This window comes from Carcharhinus amblyrhynchos, chromosome 25 (assembly GCF_965287045.1).
Source record: "Carcharhinus amblyrhynchos chromosome 25, sCarAmb.v2.hapA, whole genome shotgun sequence".
NCBI lineage: Eukaryota > Metazoa > Chordata > Chondrichthyes > Carcharhiniformes > Carcharhinidae > Carcharhinus > Carcharhinus amblyrhynchos.
Genome location: NC_137348.1, coordinates 7,370,926 through 7,383,732, shown reverse-complemented (window position 1 = coordinate 7,383,732; position 12,807 = coordinate 7,370,926). Strand labels below are relative to the sequence as shown.

General features: G+C 46.0%; 1 protein-coding gene across 1 annotated transcript in view; it reads right to left on the bottom strand.

Annotated features, from left to right (window-relative positions):
- Positions 1-12,033, bottom strand: part of qsox2 (quiescin Q6 sulfhydryl oxidase 2) — a 104,206-nt gene extending 92,173 nt beyond the window's left edge. Inside the window, exon 1 of the mRNA XM_080212020.1 lies at positions 11,726-12,033. Coding sequence (XP_080068146.1) covers positions 11,726-11,996 — 271 coding nt within the window. The 5' untranslated portion in view covers positions 11,997-12,033. The remainder of the gene's footprint in view (positions 1-11,725) is intronic.
- Positions 12,034-12,807: the final 774 nt, after the last annotated feature.

Below are 12,807 nucleotides of genomic sequence, written 5' to 3'. Positions count from 1 at the left end.
GGTCGGAGCATTTCCTCTGATGGAACATCACAGCAAGGGGGCTAAAGATTTTAAAGTTCAAGCAGTATTTTTATGTGAAAGGGTAGTGGAAATCTGCAATTTTCTTCTTCCAAATGAGTTTTAAATTAGTTGTTGTCAGAAGATTTTTGTCTGGCAATGATATCAAAAGATCTGGAGCAACGATGGGTAAGCGCAGTTTGGATCAGCCACGACTTTATTTAATTAGCCAACCGGATAAGTTGGTGAGTTAAAAATGCAGAAGATTTACTTCACAGGAGAACATTCAGCCCCTTGCCAGCTAAAAAAGCTATCCAACCTAATCTCACTTTCTGGTGTACACTACACCTGTAGGTGTAGGTCTTTCAAGTGAAAATCCATTTTTTAAAAACCCCTGACAGGCAGAGATCCAAAGCCCTCCCACCTTCTTTGTGAAAGAAAATTCTCTTCAACTCCTCTCCAATTCTTCTACCAATTATTTTAAATCTGTGCCCCCTGACCATTGACCTCTGATATCAGAAATGGGTCCTTCCTATCCACCATCTCAAAATTTTATAGAACTCAATTAAAGCTCCCTGCAGCCCCATTTACTCCAAAGAAAGCAGACCGCAAGTGATTCAAGTGTCAGGTGCTAGGTAAATGGAGGCAGAATGAGCATTTTGAACCAGGATAGAGGTCTACACAGGTCAAAAAGCCTGGAAAACTTGGCTAATTTCTCACTCCTTTACCTTGGGACCAAGAGGCCAACCGCAGCAACACAATCACCTTGTCAACTGAATTCATTTAATTTTTTTTTTATAGATCATAGAATAAAATCTTGGATCTTCCAGTCCCTGAAATTAATTTCAGCATGAAACAATCTAAAACTTATTTAAAGATCTATTTAGTTTCAATCACGTATCAACGAATGTATTGATAGACTGACAATTCCATCTGATTGAGCTAAAACACAGGATAACTGGGAAGTTAGCACTGCTGTATCACACTGCCAGAGATCCAGATGTGCAGGTTAGATGGACTGGCTATGCTAAATTGCTCCTTAATATCCCAAGGTGTATAGGTTAGACGGATTAACCATGGGAATTGTGTGAGATTATTGGGTGGGGTGGGGTGGGGTGGGGTGGGGTGCCTAGGTAAGTTACTCTGTCAGAGAGTTAGTGAAGACTCAATGGCTCAAACTGCACTGTAGGAATTTTATGATTCTATACAGGCAGGTAGTTCAAGATAGGATTAGTTGGAATCACATGTAATGCATGGAACCAACTGCACGCACATCAACATGGTTTGGTCAGCCAAGCAGGCGCAGAAACCATCATACTCCAAACCAAGCAACAACACAAAAAAAACAAGAGCTCTCAATTTTGCAACAAAGTGCACAGTCTTCCTGCAAGGGCACATCTCACCCACCTATTTTGAAAGAACAGAAGGACACATTAGCAAGAAACAACTTTGGGAACCTTCTCAATGATGCACAGGTAGAGATTTGCTTGGTAAAATAAACGCAGCTTCTAATTAGAGCATAAGACTTCCTGCTGTATGCCCAGTCACCATCACCAAACTGGTGGCCTACTTTTTGTTTCATTGAAAATCTCAAACAAACATCTTCTGTCCACCCTAAAGTCAGGTTTCAAGCATGGAGTGCACTTTCAGAGATTGTAGCATTCAAAGGGGAACAGACTACTATCTGAAAAGGAAAAATGTGCAGGGTTAGAGGGAAAAGGGAGGGGAATGGCACTAGGTGAATTGCTCATTTGGAAAACCAGTGTTGATATGATGAGCTTAATGGCGTCCTTTGGTATTGTAACAATTCTGTGAATGACTTTTTTAAAAATTGTTTCTACAATAGAAAGTGCAAAACACCTATTATGCAAGAGATTCTACAGAGTAACAGTGTAGCATTCCTGCAATGTTACAGATGTATAACCAAGTCCTTCATCTAACCACTGTAACTTCAATCTAAATATTGATGACCAAACCTGCAAGCCAGCAGAAGAAATTCCGCCTTCTGCTAACTGTCTCATATTCAAGTTCTGAAACTACGCACCTCTCCGTTCATCTACCACTAAAATGTGGAATTATAAAAGGAAGCAACTGTGTTTCCTCAAACCTGATTGCATTGCTTTCTGAGAAGTAGGTAAAAAAGAATGCTTTTGTTAGGTTAGTTAAATTTGTGAATTTCATGATTTTTTTCTCATTCAAAATGTCAGCTGAGTATATTTTCATTCTATATACATTTTCGCATCCACATCCAGAACACCACCAGCTTTCAACCCTGAGTGATTTGTGGCTCACTTAATAGCACTTTTCTCCTCTGCGGCTAAAACTTCTGGGTTCATGTCCCATTCCAGCATTTGAGCGTAAAAACCAAAGCTGATACTTTGGTGTAGTTGAAAGGTGCTGTCTTTCAGATGAGATGCTAAATGATCTGCCTTCTCAGGTGGACATAAAAGATCCAGTAGAGCAAGTTTGAAGGACAGCAGGGAGTTATTCAGAGTGGCCTGGCTAATATTCATCCCTCAATCAACATTACAAAAATAATCCGGCCATTACCGGATTGCTACTTGTGGAAGCTTTCTTTGTGCAAGCAAATTAACGGCTGCATTTCCAACATTACAACAGTGATGACACATCAAATGTAGTTCATTGACTGCAGTCATTCTGAGGGGTCTGGTGGCTTTGAAAATCTTTTAACTCTCATCCATGCCTTTGCCAACTCCAGACTCAGCCTATCTTTGACCCTTTGTACATCTCAGCACATCCAAACTCTGTTGCTTGTGTCTTACTTTGCACAAAGACCCATCACCCTTGTTTTTGCTGGCTCCTCATTCCTCCAGCGCATCAAGTTTTGACACTTCTTAGCCTTGTGTCTAAACTGCTTTGTGTGCTTGTCACTCACAAGAAGCTCTGCAGCCCTATGTACCCTCACATCCACATTCTGTTGCTCTGGTATTTTTATGCATCCTCCCATCCCTTTATCCAACCAACGGCAACCTTGTCTTCAGTCATCAAGGCCCTACTTCTGGAACTCACCCATTTTCCTTTAAAGTCCTCCTCAAAACTACCTCTTTGATCAAGCCTTTGGTCTTGTGCCTCTCTAAAACATCTTGATAGATTTCCACATGTAATGCACTGGAGAAATGCAAATTATGATACAATGATGTTAGTCACTTTGATTTAGTCTGATACAATGTTAGACAGCGGTCATGGAAAGGAATGGAGGCATGACGAAAGTATGGAGTTGGTCTCCAAAGTTTAGCTGAAAGAAAGTCCAACTCATCCAAGGCTGGTTATATTAAGCTTTACAGACATTACTGCAAAACATCCATCATCAATCCAAGACTGGAAAATACTATCAGAACCAAGTAGGGTGAAGTAGCTAGATTGTGTATAAATATTTCTTAATTCTAATACCCAAAGTAAAAAATGCTTTAACTGTAAAATACCCATTATTTTATGCTAAAATAAATAACGTTACATAAGAAATAGGAGCAGGAGTAGGCCATCTAGCCCTTCGAGCCTGCCCCGCCATTCAGTAAGATCATGGCTGATCTGTCTTGTCTCAGTTCCACATTCCCGCCTTCTCCCCATAACCCTTAATCCCCTCGCTTATCAAAAACCCATCAACCCGCGTCTTAAAAATATTTAGCGAGGCAGCCTCCACCACTTCAACGGGCAGAGAATTCCAGAGATTCACCACCCTTTGAGTGAAGAAGTTCCTCCTCAATTCCGTTCTAAACCGCCCCCCCTTTATCTTGAGGCTGTGCCCTCTAGTCCTACTGTCCTTTCTGAGCGGGAAGAGCCTCTCCACCTCTATCCTATCCATCCCATTCATCATCTTATACGTCTCAATGAGATCTCCCCTCATTCTTCTAAACTCTAACGAATACAAGCCTAGTTTATTCAGCCTCTCCTCATAGCTCAACCCCCTCAACTCCGGTATTAGCCTAGTAAACCTCCTCTGCACTCCCTCCAAGGCCAAAATATCCTTGCGTAAGTACGGCGACCAAAACTGCACACAGTACTCCAGCTGCGGCCTCACCAATGCCCTATACAGCTGCAGCAAGACCTCCCTACTTTTATATTCAATCCCCCTCGCTATGAAGGCCAGCATCCCATTAGCCTTCCTGACCACCTGCTGCACCTGAAGGCTGGGTTTTTGCGACTCATGCACAAGGACCCCGAGGTCCCTCTGCACCGTCACCATCCTTCCTACCATTATTCCTACCAAAGTGGACCACCTCGCACTTGCCAACACTAAATTCCATTTGCCAGTTCCTGGCCCATTCGCCCAGCCTATCTAGATCCTTCTGCAGACTCTCCACACCCTCCGCACAATTTGCCGTTCCACCAATCTTGGTGTCATCAGCAAATTTTGACACCATACACTCGGTTCCCTCCTCCATATCATCTATATAAATGGTAAATAGCTGAGGCCCCAGCACCGACCCCTGGGGCACTCCACTAGTCACCAACCGCTAATCTGAATAGCACCCATTAACCCCCACTCTCTGCCTCCTATTTGACAACCAATCCTCTATCCACGCTAACACCCTACCCCCAACTCCATGCCCCCTTACCTTCTGCAATAACCTCTTGTGAAGTACCTTGACAAACGCCTTCTGAAAATCAAGAAAGACCACATCCACCGGCTCTCCTCTATCCACCGCCCTAGACACATCCTCATAGAACTCCAATAAGTTTGTCAGACACGACTTCCCCTTAATGAAACCGTGCTGCGTCTGCTCTATCAAGCAATTCCCCTCAAGATGCCTCGCTATTTCCTCCTTGATGACAGATTCTAACATTTTACCCACAACAGACGTTAAACTAACAGGCCTATAATTCCCTGCCTTTTGCTTGCCACCCTTCTTAAACAACGGCGTAACATTAGCCGCTTTCCAATCTTCCGGCACTTCCCCGGAATCCAGCGACGTCTGGAAAATAACCAAAGCATCCACTATCACCTCCGCCATTTCTTTCAGAACCCTCGGATGCATTCCATCCGGTCCTGGGGACTTGTCCACAATCAGTCCCTCCAGTCTGTCGAGCACCGCCTCTCTAGTAACAATAATGTCATTGAGACTCTCCAGTCCTACCACCCTTCCATCGCTAACACCCGGCAAATTATTCACGTCTTCCTCCGTGAAGACCGAAACAAAAAAGTTATTCAAGACCTCAGCCATTTCCCCATCCCCTACCACTAAGTCCCCCCTCTCATCCTCTAAGGGTCCAACGTTCACCCTAGCCAGCCACTTCCTTTTTATATATTTATAAAAACTCTTGCTTTTTTTTATATTAAGCGCTAGCCCAGCTTCATAGTTTCTCCTACCCTTCTTTATCAACTTCTTTGTCACTCTTTGTTGACATTTAAACCTCTCCCAATCCTCTTCTCGCCCACTACTCTTAGCTACTCTAAACGCCTCCGCTTCTAATTTAACACTTTCCTTCACCTCCTTGGTTATCCACGGCTTATTACCTCTCCTCCTACGGTCCTTTTTAACCATCGGAATAAATTTGTGCTGAGCACCAAGAAAGATCTCCTTAAAGAGCCTCCACTGCTCCTCAGCAGACCTACCTTCCAACGCGCTCCCCCAGTCAACATTCGCCAATTCTTCTCTCATCCTACCGTACTCCCCTCTGTTCAAACAAAGGACGCGTATCCGGGAACCCACTTTCTCCTCCTCCATCTGCACCAGAAACTCCACCATACAATGATCACTCTCCCCAAGAGGATCCTTCACCGCAAGGTCCCTAATTCTACCCGCCTCATTACATAGCACCAGATCCAAGATAGCTCGCTCCCTCGTCGGCTCCAACACACACTGTTCAAGGAAACTATCCCGGCAGCATTCCAAGAACTCCTCGTCGAGCCCACCGTGTCCAACGTGGGTCGACCAATCAATATGCAGATTGAAATCTCCCATAATTACGGCCGTTCCATTCCTGCACGCCGGACTTATTTGCGTTAACAGCCCGCCCCACCTCCAGATCATTATTCGGGGGCCTATAGACGACACCCACCAGCGTCTTCCTTCCTTTGCTGTTCCTAATCTCCACCCACAATGATTCCACGTTCTGCTCTTTGGTTCCTATATCATCCCTTGCTACCACCCTGATGCTATCCTTAATCAGCAGAGCTACGCCCCCCCCCCCCCCAACTTTTTCCTCCCGCCTATCCTTCCTAAACACTTGATACCCCTGGACATTCAGCTCCCAGTCCCTGTCACCTTGCAGCCACGTCTCTGTAATGGCCACCAGATCACATCCATTTGTGCCAATCTGCGCCACCAGCTCATCCACTTTGTTCCGAATGCTTCGTGCATTCAGATAAACGCAAACAGAAACAAAACCTCAACATGATAATAAAAACAAAGAGCAACAAAAAGTTAACCATATGTGCGCAAAAGGTGATTAGTGATCCATGGCATGCCTTCTTCTGTTATGTTAACTTGGCAACACTCACCGTAAGCATTGGGAAACTTTGTGATAGCAACAGGAAAGATTCCAACATAAAATAAAAACACTTGCGGCAGGGTGACACTCTGCAATTCACAAGCCCAGCAATCCAGACACACTTTAGCACCTTCATTGAAGTTGCTGTTGCAAGATGCAAAAGCAGCGGCAAAAAAAGGCAAAAGGAAAGCAACAGCAAGCAGAATTGTGATGCATAAGTAGGCCACTTGACTCATCAGCTCCAGCCCTCTCAACAAACAATTTACCTACTGTCATTGCCCCACCTTCTCCCCGTAACTTTGCACACTTGCCTTTTTCAGATAACAGTCTAATTTGCTTTTGAATGTCAAGTTTGAAGCTGCCTCCACCACCCTCTCAGGCAGTGCAATCCATTTTGTGGCTTGAAAAAAATTCCTAATGTTGCTTTTACATCTTTTGCAGATTCCTTTAAATCTGTGTCCCCCATTTCCAACCTTTCATGAATGGGAACAGTTTTTCCGTCCAGATCCCTTGTGATTTTAATTACCCCTTAATAATACCTCTTAGGGGGCTTGAGTTTAAGAGCCGTGGAGTTATACAGGACCTTGGTGAGACCTCATTTGGAATAGTGTGTGCAGTTCTGGTCACCTCACTATAAGAAGGATGTGGAAGCATTGGAGAGAGTGCAGGGGAGATTTGCCAGGATGCTGCCTGGTTTCGAGGGTAGGTCTTATGAGGAAAGGTTGAGGAAGCTGGGGCTTTTCTCTTTAGAGCGGCGGAGGACGAGAGGCTACTTAATAGAGGTTTATAAGATGACGACGGGGATAAGTAGAGTGGACGTTCAGAGACTACTTCCTCGGGTGGATGGAGCTGTTACTGGGGGCATAACTATAAGGTTAATGGTGGGACATATAGGGATGTCCGAGGTAGATTCTTCACTCTGACAGTGGTTGGGGTGTGGAATGGACTGCCTGCTGTGATAGTGGAGTCAGACACTTTAGGAACTTTCAAGCAGTTATTGGATAGGCTCATGGAGCACACCAGAATGATAGGGAGTAGGATAGCTTGATCTTGGGTTCGGACATAGCTCGGCACAACATCGAGGGCCAAAGGGCCTGAACTGTTCTATGTTCTATAAACCTCTTCTCAGCATTCCTTTCTCTCAGGAAACCATTCTTAACTTCTTTGATTGTATTTGTACAACTATCATGGTAATTCAAATTGCTCATCTCTAAAGCCAGATTAAAGAATCTTTCCTGCACCCTCCAGTGCCTTCACATGGAACAGCTAGAACTGGATACAATAGCCCAGCTGCGACCCCATCAGTCTTCCACACAAGATCATAACCTCTAAATAAAGCAAAATACTGCAGATCAGAGAATCCCTTCAGTGCAGAAGGGGGCCACTTGGCCCATCAAGCCCAAACCAACAACAATCTATCCCCTTACCCCACTGCTAGCCCCCCTGACACTAAGGGGCAATTCAGCACAACTAATCAACCTAACCTACACATCCTTAGACTGTGAAAGGAAACCAGAGCACCCAGAGGAACCTCATGCAGACACAACAAGAATGTGCAAACCCCCCATAGACAATGACCCAGGCCAGGAATCGAACCCAGGTCCTTGCACTGAGAGGCAGCAGTGCTAACTACTGTGCCACTCACTGGGCTGCAGTTCCAAAATAAATAGAAAACACTGCAAAAACTCAATAGGTCCAGCAACATCTGTGAAGACAGAAATAAAGTTAACATTTCCAAGTTATGAATTGGCAGCACAATGGTTAGCACTGCTGCCTCAGTGCCATGGACCCAGTTTCAATCCCCGGCTTAGGCCACAGTCTCTGCAGAGTCTGTACGTTCTCCCCATGCCTGCCTGGGGTTCCTCTGGGAACTCCAGTTTCCTCCCACAGTCCAAAAGATGTGCTGGTTAGATGCATTAACTGTGCTAAATTCTCCCTCAGTTGTACCAGAACAGGTGCCGGAGAGTAGCAACTAGGAATTTTCACAATAACTTCATTGCAGTATTAATGTGAGCCTACTTGTGAAACTAATAAGAACATAAGAAATAGGAGCAGGAGTAGGCCATCTAGCCCTTCGAGCCTGCCCCGCCATTCAATAAGATCATGGCTGATCTGTTGTGGCTCAGTTCCACTTTCCCGCCCTCTCCCCATAACCCTTAGTCCCCTCTCTTATCAAAAACCCATCAACCCGCTTCTTAAAAATATTTAGCGAGGCAGCCTCCACCACTTCAACGGGCAGAGAATTCCAGAGATTCACCACCCTTTGAGTGAAGAAGTTCCTCCTCAACTCCGTTCTAAACCGCCTCCCCTTTATCTTGAGGCTGTGCCCCCTAGTCCTACTGTCTTTTTTGAGCGGGAAGAGTCTCTCCACCTCTATCCTATCCATCCCATTCATCATCTTATACGTCTCAATGAGATCTCCCCTCATTCTTCTAAACTCTAGCGAGTACAAGCCTAGTTTATTCAGCCTCTCCTCATAGCTCAACCCCCTCAACTCTGGTATCAGCCTAGTAAACCTCCTCTGCACTCCCTCCAGGGCCAAAATATCCTTGCGCAGGTGCGGCGCCCAAAACTGCACACAGTACTCCAGCTGCGGCCTCACCAATGCCCTATACAGCTGCAGCAAGACCTCCCTACTTTTATATTCAATCCCCCTCGCTATGAAGGCCAGCATCCCATTCGCCTTCCTGACCACCTGCTGCACCTGCAAGCTGGGTTTTTGCGACTCATGCACAAGGACCCCGAGGTCCCTCTGCACCGTCGCCTGCTGCAGTTTTTCGCCACGTAAGTAATAGTCCTTCCTACCATTCTTCCTACCAAAGTGGACCACCTCACACTTGCCAACATTAAATTCCATTTGCCATTTCCTGGCCCATTCGCCCAGCCTATCTAGATCCTTCTGCAGACTCTCCACACCCTCCGCACAATTTGCCTTTCCCCCAATCTTGGTGTCATCAGCAAATTTCGACACCCTGCACTTGGTTCCCTCCTCCAGATCATCTATATAAATGGTAAATAGCTGAGGCCCCAGCACCGACCCCTGGGGCACCCCACTAGTCACCAACCGCCAATCCGAATAGCACCCATTGACCCCCACTCTCTGCCTCCTATTTGACAACCAATCCTCTATCCACGCTAACACCCTACCCCCAACTCCATGTCCCCTGACATAAGCTTTAAAAAAATTCCAAGGAAGACTCAACATACAACTAGAAACATTAACTCTGTTTCCTTCTCATCAGATGCTGCTAGGCTCGCTCAGCTTTTCCAGCTCTTTATTCCAATGGTCTTGTACTCTCAAGCCGAGAATTGAACACAGGTCCCTGGCGCTGACAGGCAGCAATGCTAACCATTGTGCCACTGTCTGTGAACAGCATGTTTTGTCTGTATAGCACACAAGGAACAATACTTCCATTGCATCCCAAAATACATGACAATAGTAACTCAAATTTAAAGCAAGCGTAAAATGCAAAGCTATAGTTTAAAATGTATAGCAGGCTGTTCAACTCATCTATTCCACCTCGGCACCCCAAACGGAGCACCCTCCGGCAGCAGTGGTTAGCACTGCTGTCTCACACCAGCAGGGACTCAGGTTCAAACCTGGGTTTGGGTTATTGCCTGTGTGGAGTCTGCACGGGTTTCCTCCGGTTTCCTCCCACAGTCCAAAAGACATGCCAGTTAGATGTCGGCCATGCTAAACTCTCCCTCAGTGTACCAAAACAGGTGCTAGAATGTGGTAATGAAAGGAATTTCATAGTAACTTCACTGCAATGTTAATGTATGCCTACATATATAAATTAAAGCAATTGTGTAAAATGATAAAGCAATAATGTAAAACAATAAAGCAGCACAATGGCAAGCACTGCTGCCTCTCAGCACCAGGGACCAGGTTCAATTTCAGCCTAGGTTAACTGTCCGTGTGGTGTTTTCAAATTCTCCCCATGTCTGCGTGGGAGTCCTGCAGGTGCTCCGGTTTCCTCCCACAGTCCAAAGATGTGCGAGTTAGGTTGACAAACCATACTAAATTGACCACAGTGTCAGGGGGATTAGCAGGGTAAATATGTGGGGTTACAGGGATAGGGTCTGGGTGGGATTGTAGTCTTTGTACACTCAATGAGCCGAATGGTCTCCTTCTGCACTGTAGAGATTCTATCATTTTAATAGTGTAAAATGATAAAGCAATAGTGTAAAGAACAACAAAGAAATTATAGGAACAGGCCCTTCGACCCTCCAAACATGCACTGACCATGCTGCGCATCTGAATGAAAACCCCCTACCGTTCCAGGGACTATATCCCTCTATTCCACGGAATCCCTACAGTATAGGAGGCCATTCAGCCCATTGAGGTTGTACTGACCACAATTCCATCCATGACCTACTCCTGTGACCCCACACATTTACCTGCTAATCCCCCTGACACTAGGGTCAATTTAGCATGGCCAATCAGCCTAACTGACACATTCTCTCATCCACCTTCTTCCATTAGGTAAAAGATAAAAAAAAGTCTGTGGTCACTTACCAACCGATTCAAGAGCAACTTCTTCCCTGCTGTCAGATTACCCTGCATTAAGCTGATCTTTCTCTACATTCCAGCCATGATTATGACACTACATTCTGCACCCTCTCCTTCTTAGGTTATGGGGAGAGGATTATGGGGAGAGGGCGGGAATGTGGAACTGAGACACGACAGATCAGCCATGATCTTATTGAATGGCGGGGCAGGCTCGAAGGGCTAGATGGCCTACTCCTGTTCCTATTTCTTATGTTCTTCTCTACAAACGGTACGTTTTATCTGCATAGTGCACAAGAAACAATACTTTTCAATGTATGTTAATACATACAGGAAGTCTCACAACACCAGGTTAAAGTCCGACACATTTATTTGGTAGCAAAAGCCACTAGCTTTTGGAGCGCTTGTTGCCCGTTCATCACCTGACAAAGGGGCAGCAAGCGCTCCAAAAGCTAGTGGCTTTTGCTACCAAATAAATGTGTTGGACTTCAACCTGGTGTTGTGAGGCTTTACTGTGTTTACCCCAGTCTAATGCCAACATCTCCATGACATGTTAATACATATGACAAGATATCAAATCAAGTCTCCTTTAAATCTTGCCCCTTAAACCTATGCCCCCTAGAAAGTGACTCTACCACCCTGGGAAAAAAGCTGCAGACTATTCACTCTATCCATGCCTTTCATAATCTTGTAGACTTCGAACAACCATAAACTGAATTAGGATGCTCGGCGCCCCCTTCTCCCCTCCAGGAGCCCAGGCCTCACCTTTCACATCTCTGGCCAGCGCCTTCCAGGTGGGCGCGTAGCTGACACAGTGGCCGCACCAGGACGAGTAGAACTCCACTACCCAGGCGCTCGACGAGTTCCCCAGCAGGCCCTTGACCCCGTCCGCCTCCAGGACGGTCAGCGGGTCCTGACTGCTGTAGAGCCGGGCAGCGTGGCCCTGGCGCAGCAGCTGCACTAGGAAGGTAAGGGCGGCGGTGAGGGCCAGCACAACACAGCCGCTCCGCCGCTTGCCCCGCTCGCACGGCGCCATCTTTCCAAAACCCCGAGCCTGGCAACGGCCGCGCAGCGCTCGAGCCACTTCCCCTCCCCCACGGCCCCGCGCGCCTGACGTCACCCTGGGGGCGGGACCTCCGTCGCCAGGCAACCGCCCCTCACGCTAAACACGCTCATTCATAAAAAACCTTCCACAGCCCGCCGAGAACGGAAAAGCGACGTGTCTACGTTTAAAGGGACATGTCTGCATTTAAAAGGACATGGCCATATTTAAAGGGACACGTCTGCATTTAAAAGGACATGGTGATATTTAAAGGGACATGTCTGCATTTAAAAGGTCAAAGCCATATTTAAAGGTTCACATCTACATTTAAAAGGACAAAGCCATATTGAAAGGGATATGTCTTCATTTAAAAGCAGGAGGGGGCAGCACGGTGGCAACAGGATGCCAGCACCAGTGAGCCATGTTCAATTCTGGCCTCAGGTGACTGTCTGGAGTTTGCATGTTCACGCCATTTCTGCACGGGTTTTCTCCGGGTACTGCAGTTTACTCTCGTTGATCCAAAGGTGTGCAGATTAGGTGGATAGGCTATGGTTGATTACCCCTTAGTGTCCTAAAATGTGCGGGTTAGGTCGATTGGTGGGGTAACAAGAGATACAGGGATAAGGCCTGGATGGGATTGTTGTCAGAATGTTATGGCCTATTTAAAGGGACATGTCCACGATTAAAGGAACATATCTATCTACATTTAAAGATTTTTTTATGTTACAAGTAGGTTTACCTTAACACTGCAATGAAGTTACTGTGAAAATCCCCTAATTGCCACACTTTGGTGTGGGAATGTCAA